General features: G+C 41.1%; 1 protein-coding gene across 1 annotated transcript; it reads right to left on the bottom strand.

The window, feature by feature from the left end:
* Positions 1–15: 15 nt before the first annotated feature.
* On the bottom strand, positions 16–16,011 carry PP2D1 (protein phosphatase 2C like domain containing 1). Its single transcript, XM_042475082.1, is given in 5 exon segments — positions 16–979; positions 4,065–4,692; positions 4,694–5,828; positions 10,759–10,875; positions 15,929–16,011. Coding segments are annotated over 3 exon segments (2,658 nt in total). The 5' UTR covers position 5,828; positions 10,759–10,875; positions 15,929–16,011; the 3' UTR covers positions 16–83.
* Positions 16,012–16,409: the final 398 nt, after the last annotated feature.

Consider the following 16,409-nt stretch of genomic DNA (forward strand, 5'->3'; position numbering starts at 1 on the left):
ATTTATTATGGCAGTTTTTCAAAGCATAAGGGAGTTGACAAGTTTGTTTTTTCTATTGCAAGGACTGTCTGTTTTTAAACATGCTATACATGATAGACGTACGTGGGTATCTTATCACATCCATTTAAGAGTACAACCAAAACAGTAATATTATCTCTAGAACCAGCTTTTAGTGCAGCTTTTACTAGGTGCTTACTAATATACTTTGCTGCAAGGTCATAAAATGTCCAAGAATTTCCCCCCGAAGTTTCTGATGTTTGTGAAGTTTCATCGCTTTCATTGTCAAATCTTTGACTTGGAACACCTGGAATTCCAGATCCTTCTGTGCTCTCTTCTCTTTTTGTTGTATCTTCTGAAGATGTCTCAAAAGAGGGTGGTTCTAAAGAGCTTTCTGATTCTTCATCTTCTGAATTGCTTCTAAAAGATCTTGCCTGACTTAGTGTTTCCTCTTTTGTGCCACTGTTTATCGGGGGCAATACCTGTGCATTATTATTTTCACCCAGATTTTTATCTTTGTCTGGGAAAAAATCTTGATTTGAATACCACAAATAGAATTCATCTTCTAAATCATTCAAAGAACACTTTGAATCTTTGGATGGGCAGTTTTTCTTTAGTTGGATGTAGTGATAGTTTTCCAGATAAGCTGAAAACATAGTTAATGCTAATAATACTACTTCCTTTTTATCTAGAACTTCCCAAAGTCCACTAGTAGCTAAAATAAGAAACTGACATGAATCATCAACAGGAAAGGAGATTGTATGTGGTACAGGAATAACTGTTTTTTTCAACTGTGGATTTCCATGGTGGCCTAAACCACGAGTATTTTTTATAAGTCCTTCTATCAGTCCTTTGGGTTCATTACTGCTGATCTGTCCACCATTCCGAATAACACGTAGCTTTTCTTTTCTGGAATAAGTGGTATGTTCCTTGGTAACCCAATAGCTCTTCCCATTTTTGCATAAAACTGCATGAACGTTACCTAAAATTTTTAAAAAATGGTAGAATAACAATGTTAAAATGCTTTGTCTTAGGGGATTTTTGCATTCACTTTCCCCCTCCTTATATTGATATGGATTTTCTGCATGCAAACTGCTCTCTCTCTCTCTCTCTCTCTCTCTCTCTCACACACACACACACACACACACACTCAAACTAACCATGTGATTTAGGTCACTCCCGTTTTGGGATTAACAGGCATTCTCTCAAAGATTTTTCTTCTGAACTGTTGGTCCTCTATCTTCCTCCTCTCTCAACTTTTTTTGGAAAGATGGTGAGATAAAGATTTCTTTTTACCTGAACTATTCACTAGCTAGATTAGGGTGTAGGCTCTATGTAAATATATATTAAAGCCATTAGTAAACTTCTGTTTTGGACTACAGTGCACCCTTCCCTTACGCAGGGATCCGTTCTGGACCACCACCACCCCTGTGTAAGGGAAAAACACGTAAAGTCAAGGCCCATTAGAAGTAATGGGGCTCGTGCCTGTGGTGCACTCCATTACCTCTTCTTGGCGCATCAAGGCTTCTTCTGGTGCAGGCTTCCAGCACTGTACTTTTTTTTTTTTTTTTTTTTTTTGGAGTCAGTGTCAGTTCTTAGGGAAGCATAGTTAGACAAGGACCCGGTACATACCTCCGTGAAGCAATGTCCTCGGGCCAATTCTAGCGTTCAGGAGCACACAGCAACCACACGCCTCCGAACCCTAGGACGTACAGGCGCCGCCATGACTGCATCTCCCTGCCCACATGGGGTGCGTGTCCATGATGCAAGCGCTGCACAGCATCTGTTGCTGCGCTGTGCTTGTGTCACTGATGCACCACAGTGCGCTAATGGCACACTCGTGGCATTGGGCACATGCTCCTAAAAGAACCCAGTGTTTGTGGGATCTTTTTGGGGTGGAGGGACGCTTTGCAGTTTGGCCAAGGGCACATTTCTGCTACTCTGCTAATTTAAAGTTAGACCCTAACAGGCTTGGCTTTGATATTTTTCATATTTAAATATTTTGGTTTACTTTAAAAAGGCTGAAGCCTTAGGAAACTTAAATGTGGTTCTGAATTACATACCATATTCAACATGCTTTGTAATATATTTCCCATAGGCTGGAACTGGAGTTTTGGGGGGCTACTGAGGTGTTGCTGAAGGTAGGGGGCCTTGGCTGCTGTCTTTCTTTCTCTTGTACTTCACTTTAATAGAACATAGGTGACTGGGTACTGGAGCCAAAACAACTGCTAAGAGAAAGGGAAGTAGCATGCTCAGATGACTACCTCCCCAGCTGTTTGATCCATACAGCCCAATGAGACATCTATGTGCCCAGTAGTCATTAGAAGGCACAGAATGCTCAGTGGAAAATTAGAACAGAAAAGTGCAGGAGATTTTTAGTTCTTGTTCAGCCCCTTTTAGCATCCAGGGATATAACGGTGGGCAACAGCATTGTTATTAGAGGCAAAGATCTGTTCTAACATATTTTGGAAATTCCATTTGTAGTGTAGTATTACAAAATATGTGGGAGGGGAGAGAAAACCTGCAATATGGTAATACTGCATCACATTTTGTAAGACTAGGCCATAGTTATTAGTTCAATACCAGCCAGGGGCTCTGGGTCGACTCAACCCGGCATCCTTCTGTAGTTCACTAAAATGAATACCCCACTTGTTGAGGGCAATTAGCTTACACTTTGTAAACCGCTTAGTACATCGGTAAATGGTATATAAATGTATTTGCTATTGCTGTTGCTATGGTTGGGCACTTTGCTTTAATGGCAGTGGGGTAGGTTTTTGTTAATGAATTTTAGCAGTGCAGGAGTAGGGAGGGAAAGATGGTGGCCACAAGAGCAGGTGTTTATCTCCCTGTACTAGAACGTTATGGAGAACATAAGGTAATATGGATCTATGAGCTAAAAGAACATTGAGATCAAGTTGATCACATCCCATGCCTTGATAAATTATTTCTTTCATAATGGCGGTTGTATTATGGCTGTAGCAACAACATTGCTGTAGGAACTGGTCTAACTAATTCAGGACATGAGATAGTGGATAAAATTGGCAAGTTCCTGCTGATGTGATAAAAAAGTTAGATGAGCTACCTACAATTACATGAGCTACAACTGCAGTTACCTATCCTAAATAGATTGATATTTATTAAGATGCAAGTAATAGTGCTTTACCATGTGGACATTTCATCAAGGCATGTTCTTTCCACTTAGTGAACCATATAACCCAGTGCACATGCAACATTTTGTGCACCACTAGTCAGGAAGAGAAAACTGGAAACGTGCTTTGGATTTACAGTGTTTGTGATTTGTTGTTTCTCAGCTGGTGTCTCTGCTTTGTTTAATGGGGTGGGTCATGGCATAAGGGCTGTCATGTGCCTTTCTCCAACCCTGCACTGGCCCTGGTTGCCCTTTTTATTCAAAACTGAAAGTAGATTGCTTCTAGTTTGGGAGGGATGTCATTTCAGTTCCCACCTCAGATTTACAGGCCTGTTATAGACTGCCAAAATAAAGCTGCTTCGGGTCTCTTTGGAGATATGCTATTTAAATGATGCATGCATCCTAAGAATCCGGAAGCTGCACCAAAGCTGCACTCCAGTGCTTAGGAATGGAGTATGGCTTTGGTGCGACCTCCGGACTTTTAGAACCCACGCATCATTTGAATAGCATACCTCCAAAGAGACCCGAAGCAGCTTTATTTTGGCAGTCTGTAACTCCCAACAGTTTTGTCTAAACAAACCTGGCATTGAAACTATCCCAAAGTGAATTAATGACAAAGCTTCAGAAAGAGAAGCCTGTTGCTCAGAATAATAGAAAAATGTAACTTAGCATTTCTGATCTAATCAAGGGTTGATTGAGAACAATCCCATTAAACTAAATTCCTCCTATATTTCAATTTATTTTATGCTATACAGAATTGCTGCTTCTCCACATTTAGTGCCTAGTACCGAAGTATAAACAAATGTATTTCATCTTGTAAACTTGCATTATTAAATTAAATTGTAAATAGCTACTGCATTTCTCAAGATGATAGGCCAAAATAGGGCAGTGGAAGAATGTAGAGAAATTACATACATACCAATGTTAGCAATGTGTATTAGTCCAACACTTGCTTCATCTGAACTTTGATTGTTTTCAAACAGATCTTCTTCTTGAATTCCATCTTCATCATTTATACTCTGCTCAGTTTCTCCTGTCTTTGTCATTTGATCATGCATTTCACATGGCTCTTCTTGTTTCTCTTCCATGGTACTTTTCTCCTTTCCTTCAACTGTCCATTCAGGCTGCTCAGTCTCCTCTTGTTCCTCCTGTGGGATGACATCCTGCTCCTCTTTGTTAGCATTTATTCTATCAATTGACTCGTTTCTAAGGTGGTCCACGATACTATTGCTTATCTTGTGTTCCATTTTACTTGTTATTTCTTGGATTATCCTTTCAGGAAGTTCTTCCTCCTGTTGTATGGCATTTTGTTCCTTTGTTTCCTCATTGATTCTTTCATTTGGTTCCTCTTTCTGATAATTTGTGATACTGTCTTGTCCTGTGATGCTTTTTATCTTTGCACCAGTGATCCTTTCAGGCAACAACTCCTCCTCCTCCTGTATGGCATTTTCATTCTTTTTGCCATTCATGTTTCCAAGTGGTTCTTCTCTCTGCTGTTCAGGGATTTTACCCATTCCTTGTTCAATGCTGATTTTTTTTGTCCTCTCTATTAATTTCTTCTGGCACCTGTTTCTCTTCTTCTTGTATGATGATCTGTTCTTCCTCCTCATCCCTTCTCTCAACTGGCTGTTCTGTGGTACTGTCTGTCTCTTCTTTTGTGTTGCTTTTTCTCTTTGTTCCGGTGATCATTTCAGACAATTCTTCCTGTTCTGTGGCATTTTGTAGCTTTTCAGTAGTTATGCTTCCAAATCTTTTCTTTCCCCCTTCATCTTGTTGTTGCTTTTCACTGCTTAGTGTTTCCAGTAAACAAGTGACGGCTGTGCAACTGCTCCAACAAACTCTAGAAGTTTCATTTCTCCCAAGTCGTAAAAGCCTGTCCATTCGCCAAAAAGACTTTGCGTATGCTCTGTGAATCCATTCATGAGTCTTTGAGCCAAATCGCTTTCTTTTGACTCTCCTAGCAGTGAAAATATTCTCTCGTAATTTATAATCTGGTCTAAAGATGGTGCGAAATGAGTCCAGCACTTTTTTTTCAGATTGACCGACTTCATAGGAAGAATCTCCCCGAGAAAGCTGGTCGAGTAATAGGAGAGGAAGTTCAGCTGAAGTTGTCTGAGCAGCAGAAATTCCATTGGCTCCATCAAAGAGTCCAATAAAACATGTGCCTTTCCTGTTTCCATAGTTGTCTGTCACAACAAAAACATCTTCCAAGTCTTGGTGCCAAAAGGCATTTTTGTCTTGACAAATTGCTATGGCTTTTATTAGTGGGTTGCTTACTACTTTAATTTGCACTGAACTTTGTGCAACACTCTTGATGCAAAAATACGGAGCAGTTTTAAGGGTTTCCTTGAGGAAATTAAATGAACAGTCAATTTTTTCTCTCTCTCTTTCAGGATACTTAGCAATCTTTCTCATTCTTGAGATTAGTTGCTTCCTCTGGAGGTCTATTTCTTGTATGTCTGTCGGATCCATCCATGCTCTCTGATAACCCAGTACAGCCTGAGCTTGGTGGGCTTTCTTATGATGGAAAAGATGCCTAATGTTCACGGGTTCATCGCATATGGAACAACATACTGTAATGTCAAGATGACCAACTTTTCTAAAATCAATATTAACCGCCTTTGTTAAATCTTCCTCAGCTTTGTATGGTTTAGAGTTCTGTGATCCTGTTTGATATGTCATTCTACCAAAACAAATTATATCATTAATGTGTTGAAATTAGCATTTTCTAACAAAAGCAATATTTTTCGACTTGCATTTCTCCAGTATTGGATTTTGACTTTCTTTTTTCCAGTATTCTCTATACCGTGGGAGGTCTAGGAATCTGTTATGATGGACTCCAACTGCCATCAGCCCCAACCAGCATGACCAGTGCTGAGGGACAATGGCAGTTGTAGTACAAAAACACAAACAACTACAAATTTCTCACCACTGCTGTATATAAAAATGTTTTTGTGACAGGAATTTCAAATACTTATGTCACATATATGGGTAGGGATTAAAAAACAAAGTAACATGACAAGGCTGCTTCGGATCCCAGAAGGATTCAATTTATCCCTTTCAAAATACGTTTAGAATGAGTAACCCAACAACAATTTAAATGTAGCAAGATGTTACAGCTGCCACCTTTTTCAGTTGCTCATTATCAAGAAGTAGAAAATAACATTGTTAAGGAAGGCAGTGACAAACCTCTGAAATTGTAATGGCATCTTTATGAATGAAGGGAAAATAGCTAGAAAAGTTGTATTATACATAAGCTCTGTCAACCATGTTAATGCCTAGCAGTACAACCAAACCCACATCTACTTTTCTTCAGTGTCCTCACCAAGGAGAAACATAAAATTGTCAGTGGTCTTCGTTATAACCACACACTATATCGTCCAGATTAGGTTGGCTTTATCAAGGATATTCCCATATTGACTACAACATCAAGAGAGAAACAGTCATTTCAAGAGAAGATCTTCCCCACAAAAGAGACGAGTTGAACAAAAATAATAAAATATTCCATTTGTAGTGAATTTCCACCTAACACCTCCTAAATACCATATTACAATTGTGTTGTTTTGCACCTTCAGGTCATTTCTGACTTACGGCGACCCTAAGCCAAACCTATCATGGGGTTTCTTTGGTAAGAGGAGGTTTGCCATTGCCTTTGGTGCTGAGAGGGTGTGATTGCCTAAGGTGGGTTTTACGGCCAAGCTGCAAGTCAAACCCTGGTCTCCAGAGTCATAACCCAACACTCAAATCACTCATCCCATTTATGAAAGTTGCGTATCATTAGCAAAATGTGAATATTACCAAACATTCTGTTAAGCTTTCCTTTCCAACAGCCACCAAATCTATGGAGACTGCTGGTAGGAGCTATTTTGAAAATGCCAGTCACCTATCCTGGGTCATACCCATGTGATTCCAAATTATTCATTACTTGTACATATCTCAAGGAGACATTCACATAGGCCGGCAGGGCTTAACTATGAGGCAAAATAGAAGGGCAGAAGGGGTGTCTTGAATCTCCCCCTTCCAACGACAGATTGGGGTCATGGCGAACACATGCCATGGCCCCAATCCTCCTTGAAACCGGCCAAAAAAAGGAGCAGCAATGATCCACTCCTTTTTTGGCTAGGGAGAAGGCAGCTTTTCCCACCCCGCCGCGGCCCCATGACAGCTTTCTGCCACTCCTGTGGCATGTATATAAACGCCATGCCACCAGAGCACCTTGAAGCTGCCCATGTCTTGGTGGCTGCCTGACTTCTGGGTGACTTCGGGGCAGCATGGAAGTGTGTGGCACAAATGCTGCGCTCCCAAGGCACCCAGACAGCGGATTTAAAGGACCATCTGCTTTGACACCGCATGTTATGTGGTCTCAACCCTGGGCATTATATGTAACACCATTATCCACTTTGGAACATTATACCTTGTTCTTTCTAAACTCCAACCTTAGATTTGTTGTTGTGTGTCTCCAAGTCATTTTTGACTTGTGGTACCCTAAGGCGAACCTGTCATAGGTTTTTTTTTAGCACGTTTCTTCAGAAGGGGTTTGCCATTGCAAACCTCAGGATGAGAAAGAGTGGTTTGCTCAAAGTCACCCAGTGGGTTTTATGCTCAAGCGGGGAATTGAAGCCTGATTCCCAGATTTATAGTCCAACACTCAAACCACTACACCATGCTGGCTCTCCCTTACAGTTTATTTATTCTGAGCAGCTGAAGAAGATGAAAGCCATAACATCTTGATAGAACATTTAAGTAGTTGTAATCACTCAGAGAAAGAGAGAGAACACTACAGTATAATATAGTCATACACTGAAGCATGCATGGAAGTACAGGCTGAGTCATCCAAACTGCTTGGGAGCAGAAGTGTTTGAGATTTCAGAGCTTTTCAGATTTTGAAATATTTGCATGTACATAATCAGATATAATCATATTTCATATACACCTTATATACATAGCCTGGAGGTAATTTCATACACAATATTTTTTATAAATTTTGTGCATAAAACAAAGCTTGCGCGCACTGAACCAATAGAAAACGAAGGTGCCACTTACTTATCTATCCATGTGGACAATTTTGGATTTTGCTATATTTTGGAATTCAGATAAGGGAGACTCAACCTGTATATGCATTTACGTTGAACATTCATTGAGGATGCAAGACTTATGAATAATAACTACTACAACAGTTTCGTAAATCTTTAGTTTACAATGAAGTTTAAATATTTCTACATATCACAACTCAGTGTTCTGAGTGCTATTCCAACCAGTTCTTAAAAGTTGCAGACAAAAGATTTCAGATGTACAAAAACTGGAAATAAGATTATTGTATGTAGAACATGTAAAGCACTTCACTAACAGCTCATTATATGTTTCATATATCAAGGGAACATTTTTATCATCATAGGGTTAGTATATAATGTTTTAACATGATTTCACCATACACAACATCTTTGCAAACTGAGGATGCAGTACTGATACAGTTTTGCTGGAAACAAGCTAAGCCAAGCACTAGCTGAGTGGGGATTCACAGCAGTTCCTCTGTTTAAACTAAATTGTAACTGTTATCAGATACCCGCTATTTATACTTAATTTGGTTTCCCATTTATTAATTACATGTGCACATAGCAAAAAGCAATCAGAGTGCAGCTAAATTTATTTTACTGCAGATATCCCCCTAATCCTTCTAGGTCTAATCTGCACTGCAGAAATAATGCAGTTTAACATCCCTTTAACTGCCATGGTTCAATGCTATGGAAATCTGGGCTTTGGAGGTTTCTGGGATATTCAGCCTTCTCTCTCAGAGAGCTCTGGTGCCACAACAAACTACAAATCCCCAAATTCCAGTAGCATTAAAGTGGTGTCAAACTGCATTAATTTTGCAGTGCAGATAAGACCCTGTCCTCATCTTTTAGTATTTCTTTAAAAGAAGCAACAGAGTATGTTGAAAAGGTATGAAAGTTTTTTAAAAAGATATTAAAGAAAATATATGTATGTATATCACTTTTCCTCAGCTAATGTAAAATTGCTGTAGGGATTGGATGGCGCCTGTGATCTCTTCCAACTCTATATTTCTATGTTAATACTGATGAAATGGAAGGAATCCATGAAAGTTTGTGCCCCAAATTTCTTCTTCCCAGTTAGTTTCAAAGGTGCTACTGGATTCCATTCTGCCTTTTTGAGCTACTCTTTGAACAATATAATACTCTTAGCTTGGTGTGGATGGGTTGGTGGGTAGGTGTGGTATCTCTCACCACCTCCCAGGGATGTCATTGTGAACTCTTCCCCACCAGAAAGCATCTATTTTGCAGCATGAAATATTAGTTCATAATCCCATAAATGTAGATTATGTATGGACTGTCTGATGTCTCCAAAGGATGCCATTGTCTTCATGGCAATCACATTGTTGTTAACTGCTTTAGTTGGTGGTGATATTATTATGAATCTCACTAATTCCTAAGTTAGTGGCTAGCGGTATAACATGTGGCTAGAAATTCTTAGACGGCTTTAACTGTGTAAAGCATTTCATGTTTTGTCTGTCCTGAATCTACTGCCAAGTAATATTACATGGTGATCCTACATTCTGGTTATTATGTGAGTGGGAGAAAACTGTGTTTCTTTCCAGGCTTACAAACGCCTACAAACCCCTAGTTGTGTTATTCAAAACTAAGGAGTGGCATAATTTTCCACTTCTCCAATAGGTCTAGTGAGATTAATTGCTGTTTTTATTGCTATTATCATCATCATCATCATCATCATCATCATCATCATCATCATCATTATTTTATATAACACCATCAGTGTACTTGATGGAAGACCAACAACAGCAAAAAAAACAACACAAAAAAACCCCTAGTTTCCAGCCCTCAAGTTTACAATCCATTTAAGACATGATACAAAGGGAGAAGGCATGCCAAAATGAGAAGGGTATGAACTGTACAAAGTATTGCAGATATGACCACACCATATTGTTATGTGCCTTCAAGTCGCTTCTGACTTGAGTTTTCATGGAGTTTTCTTGACAAGATTTTTTCAGAGGAGGTTTTACCCTTTCCCCTGAGGCTGACAGCATATCACTTGCCAAAGATAACCCAGTGGGTTTCATGGCCAAGCCGGGAATCGAACCCTGGTCTCCAGAGTCATAGTCCAGCACTCAAACCACTATACCACACTGGCTCTCACCACACCATAGATTTGCCTAAAAGTATTACTATACTGTGAATATTAACCCTCTTAAGAGTTCTTAGCATGGCATCTTCGTTGTCATCTACACAATGATTTGACATTTTTACCTTCTCATTCAGCCGGCCACCATGATGCCACCATCCTGTTTTGGGCTTGTGACTACCAGTATAGCTACCATATAGACAGACAGACAGACAGACAGACAGACAAAATTAGGACTTCTTTTTTTCACCCTCACACATCTTATCCCATCTACCAATGCTGTGCAGGAACCCCAGTTTTATAAAGATGCTTTTGGAGGTCTTTGCTTTCTGCCCTCTTCAGGGATGTTGGTTTCAGGGATGTTGAAACTTTGGTTCATCTACAGATCTGATCACCAACAATAATCACTTTAACAGCAACAACCTTAGCACAGGTCTTTCAGAGGTTCTGTTGCTTACCTAGCAGTATGGTGAATCTCCCATTAGATTTCTCTTGCAGGGACGAGCAACATACCTCCCCCTGGAATGTTGCAAATACTAATTGCTCTGCTGAAATCCATGGATCTTCTCCATCATCTGAAATTTGGTATAGTTGAACAATCTTATTTTAAGATAGAATCAGCTGTTAGTATTGATTCAGAAAAGTAGAGAAATAACCTCTTTCTCTTTTCCCTTTGCCTCATCAAAGCTAGCAGAAGGCATCATGTGACATGTGAGTGTAATGTCCATTCTCATGGCTACACTATTAGCAGTTTTGTATGAATTGGAGACAACAAAATATATAAAGCCCACTACTGTATTATCAAAATATGCAAGGATTGGATTCCCTGACTTAACCAGGTAAAGGGATCAGCCTTTCCTCATGTCCTTGTGATGTTTGAGAATAGCACTTCCTCTATCTCCATCTCTCTTGAAAATACAGGATGGGGATATGGGAATTGTAGTCCAAAACATCTGAAAGGCACCACTTTGGGGGAGACTGTGTTAGATGTTGCAAAGAATAGGGCAGGATGGAGAGATAGCATCATACATTTTTATCTCTCCAGTTTCCTCCCAGAAGCTAAGCATATTTTAACGCTCCTTTTGTCTTCACAACAACCCTCTAGGAGGCCCACTGTCACCTAGTGAACTTCATGGAAGTGCAGGGGCTTGATCTGAGTATTGTCAGTTCTTAATCCTAGATCAATGTTCATCACAAAGGCTTTTGTAACAAGAGCTTTTGAAAGGTATCCTCATATCAGCCAGTTTGTACACTCACTGGCTTATGGAAGCTCTAGACAGCCAATGCGGTGTAGTGTTTTGAGTGTTGGACAACGACTCTAGAGACTAGGGTTCGAATCCATGCTCAGCCATGGAAACCCACTGGGTGACCTTGGGCAAATCAAACTTTCTCATCCTCACAGGAAGGCAAAGGCAAACCCCTTCTGGAAAAAAACCTTAGCCAGAAAACCCTATGATAGTTTCTCCTTAGGGTCACCATAAGTAGGAAATGATGTGAAGGCACACAGCAACACACAACAGTACAAAAATGTAATTTCCAGAAGCTCTGATGGTAACATTTATTTCATATAGTTTTCCAGTAGCAAAAGACATATTCTGTTAAATAAATAGGGTTGGATCAAGATCTGCTATTCTGTGAACAGAAGGGCTTTTGATCTAGCAGAGTCCAGCTACTGACTCTAGTAGCTAGAGGACAGCAGGGGGACAGTCCTTTTCCATTTCCCCGCATAGCCTCCAGATGCACCCCCCATGTTATTCCAGAAGGTCCCCTAGCCCTCTGGAGCAAGTTTGTTGAGAAGCTGCATTGAGGAAGAGGAGGGAGAATTGCCCATATTCATCCCACTCATCCTTTTACTCACAGATCCATCCAGTTTTTGGAATTCTGGCATGAGCAAATCGGAATGAGATCCACTCTTTGGTGAGGCACGCATGTATTAAAACTTTTAATAGCAGCCACAGAGGGAAGGGGGCAATTGAGATTGGAACTGTGGTGCATGGATGTCTTGGTGAAGATTCCCTACCTCTATCCTGCAACACATAGACACCAACTGCTGTTTGATAAGGATAAAGAACCGCCATCATTGGCATCCAGTTTCCTCATACAATAAGCCAACAGTCACCATTGTCTACAAAAGTCTGCAAAGAAAAGAGGCAATGCTCTACAGAGATTATCAGCCTTGATTTTGTCACAGTGAGTCATGCGCGCAACACATCTTCCTGTTTTGTGGTAATGAGGCAGCCATTGGATATTCTACCCCTACCAGGAATACAACCAGTTTGCTAGCAATTTTTCATATTTCCATAGGGAAATACCTAAATTGTAGAAATCTATGAGTCCTCATTTACTTTGTATGTTTGAACACTTTTTTACTTTTGAATCCATATTTGCCTTGAAGGCAACACCTCCCTTCTCTTGGTATCCAGGATCAATCCCTATTGTGAATCTGAGTCATCACAAGTCCTTTGAGCATTTGTAAGTGTCTCAAGCACAGCAGAGCTGAAGACAGAGAGTGACGCCAGACAAGACTTTTATTGGAAAATTGCACTGTTTTGATTACAGATCTTTAAGAGGGGTTCATGCATCACTGTAAACCTCTTGCACATTCCTGCTGTATGAAAGTATCTTTTTCTCTAAACAGTGGAAGAACTGAGGGGAAAAACCCCAGAAGAGGTTCCAAAATACCTTTTGATTGTTAGTGGCTTACTCTGTCAGCATTATCCCACTGTCTGGAAGCACCCTAATTTTATTTATTTATTGGGAAATGTCACTATTGTCACCTTGCTCCTATTGAAATCTCAGTGTTTCTATTAAAAACACTGCATTGGTTTATCAAATAATCTGCAGGACTAGCTCAAGACATTTTGTCAACTGAGGTGAGGAACCACAAGAAGCTTCTTCTCCATCTCATGCTCATAAGCTAGATGGACTGTCTGATAAAAGTCACTTCAACACTTGTGATGGGTCAGTGTTGTCCATTGCAGCAGGTTAGTTTTAGCGGATCTGGGACAAGCTATATGGCCCAAAAAGTTTAATTCACCAACAGATAGTAACAACTGGCAAGCTGACGCCACAGTCCCAAGCCAGTGATGAGGGTTTTCCAGACAAAAGAGAACGGAAAATGAATATTATCTCATTTAGAACATTTCATTTAAATTTTATATTCCAGTACATTCAAAGTTTTGTGTTTCCATGTTCCTTAAAATAGCCTACTGATTTATGGCGACCCCATTAATTTCATAGGCAAGGAATACTCAGAGGTGGTTTTATCCATTCCTACCTCTGAAATACAGCCTACAGCACTCAGTATTCATTGGTGGTTTCCCATCTGAACACTAGTCAGGGCTGACTTTGCTTAGCCTTTAAAATCAGATGGGATTTAGTGCCTATGGGATATTTCGATCCTCAATCAAAGCTTTACATGGACATTATTTTATTGGCTTATATGTACTAATGTAAAGAGCATAATATATATTTCTGTTGTATTTAACAACAAAATTGCTATAACTGAAGTAATCTAAAGACAGATGCACCTGGTATATCAACAGTTTAACTTTATTTTGCTGAGGTATAATTATCGTATCTTCAGCGTCACTTGCTTTCTCTCTATACAACCTTCCAATTCCATTCGAAACAGAACTGAAAAAATCCAAATAGATTCATTACAACTAGTTAACATTATATTCCCTTAAGGTACAATGATGTACAGTGGGCCCTTGGGATCTACTGGGGTTCAATTCCAGAACGCCACCCCCATAGATACCAAAATCTGTGGATGTTCAAGCCACAATGGCATAGTGAGATGGTGTTCCTAACACTATAAAATGGCAAATCCAAAGTTTGCTTTTTGGAATATATATCTCCAGTGTGTTTTTGACCTAAGTGTGTGGGTCTGCTTCTGTATCACCTAGTGACCATCACAGCAAAGAGGATTCCAACTGAGTTCTCCCTAATCCAATCCAAACAGCCTAACCTCTACTTCTTCAATTATCTGATGTAGGCAACACTTTCCACCCTACATTTTAAAACTATATCCATGACAATACCTATATAATACACATTTCAGAGGAAGTATAGGTAATCTGGCACACTGCAGATGTTTGAAACTACTATTCCCATAATCGCTAAACTTTGGCCATGATAACTAGGCCTTATGGGAGTTGGGAGTCCGAAAACACTGGCAGGCACTGGAGTTAAAGGAGTTTAGTGAAAGGAGTTTACTAACTATTAAAGATTAATAAACTACTCAGTTTTGTCATACGCAATACTATGTAGTCCTTACATACAAAATGTTAAATTATACACTTAAAAGCTTTTTTCAAAACCATGACTTAAAAAGAACACTAGACTTTTAGTACACTTTGCCTTCTCATGCTTTGTATTGCCCACTATTATGGCGAGTGAGACACATTATCTTGGCTTGTTGTTTGCCTTCAAGTCATTTCCAACGTATGGCAAAACTAAGGTGAGCCAATCACAGGGTTTTCTTGGCAAGATTTATCACCATCCTCTGAGGTTGAGAGATTGTGACTTGCCCAAGGTCACCCAGTGGGTTTTCATGGCTGGGTAGGGTTTCGAACCCTGCTCTCCAGAGTCATGGTTAGGGTTGCCATAGCAGAGGACCTCCGAACCGGGACAAATCTAGGACAAGATTCAAAAAGTCGGCTTTTTTTTTTTAATTTCTGGCCAGGAAATTGATTAAAAAAAAAGGTCCTACATTTTGAACCTTGTCCTCCTTCTCCTTCCCGGCTTGGGAGGAAGCCTCGACTGCTCCCAGGCTGGGAAGGCTGCGTGGGGGCCGCCTGTCATCACGGCCCCCACGGCCGCAGCTTCTCCAAGCCCCAGAGGCCCTGGAGGAGCTGCCCAGCGGGACGCGGGAGCCGCTTCCAGGGCCTCCGGAGGGGCCGGGAGAGCTTCTCCCAAGCCCCAGAGGCCCTGGAGGACTGCTCCGCGACCGCGGAGCCGCTTCCAGGGCCTCCGAGGGGCCTTGGAGGAGCTTCTCCCAAGCCCCAGAGGCCTGGGGAGTGTCCGCGACCGCGGAGCCGCTTCCAGGGCCTCCGGAGGGGCCTGGGAGAGCTTCTCCCAAGCCCCAGAGGCCCTGGAGGACTGCTCCGCGATTGCAGAGCCACTTCCAGGGCCTCCGGAGGGGCCTGGGAGAGCTTCTCCCAAGCCCCAGCCTCCTGGCCCTCGCTGGAAGGGGGGTGTCCCGGGGGCGGGGCCAAACTGGGGCGGGACCGTGTGGACCCACCCCAAACCGGGAAAGTCCCGCCCCCAGGCAGGATATGGCAAGCCTAGTCATGGTCCAATGTGCAAACCACTAAACTGCAGTGGCTGTCTAGACTTATGGAAGTGTTATTTAAAAGACAGCAGGAATATGCCCTGTCTTCCCATTCCATATCATGATGATTTTTAGCAACTCATCATGGGGAATTTGGAACGTGAATAGTGTTGGATTGCAACTCCCAACAGCCCTTGCCAGAATACCCAATGATGAGGCATGATGGGAGTTGTACCTTGTGGTCAGTTTACCACCATAATACTGTGTATGCTCTAAGTCACAACTATCCTTGCATCCCTTCCATTTTATGCTTTTTAAAACTTGGTGAAATACTGGGGGGGGGGGACCCATACCTTTTGATTTCTAGAAAGTGATGTGTTCTTTGGGAGACATTTCTCTCTTCTGCTGGCACACACCAGCCCTGCCTGGATTTGTGATGAGTTTCCAGTGTTTACAGCTATCACTATAGCAACTGTATCCTTAGCCACTAAAATACTGTTCTGATTTGTGTTACGCAGTGAGATTAAAACTTGGGTCTGTGTTTTCTGTTGCTTCTGCACAGCTTCTGTATTTTCTTTGGCGATGTGACGAAGAAGTACACAGTGTTCTTTTCAGCTGTTATAGTGGTCTTGTCATGCTGAGTGCACAGCAATGGAAAGCTTTAGCATAGTTAAAGCCACCCACCAGCGTGGCTTTGTCATTTGTAGCAGCAAACCTGTACTGAAAATTGTCACGTCATGCTGAAGTGGCCCTGTCAGTTCAATGGATTGGATCCAGATTAGCCAGGTTTAGATGAAGCCCAGTGAAATCCCTGGGACTTCTATTCGCTACAAT

The sequence above is a fragment of the Sceloporus undulatus genome, chromosome 6 (assembly GCF_019175285.1).
Source record: "Sceloporus undulatus isolate JIND9_A2432 ecotype Alabama chromosome 6, SceUnd_v1.1, whole genome shotgun sequence".
Classification (NCBI taxonomy): Eukaryota; Metazoa; Chordata; class Lepidosauria; order Squamata; family Phrynosomatidae; genus Sceloporus; species Sceloporus undulatus.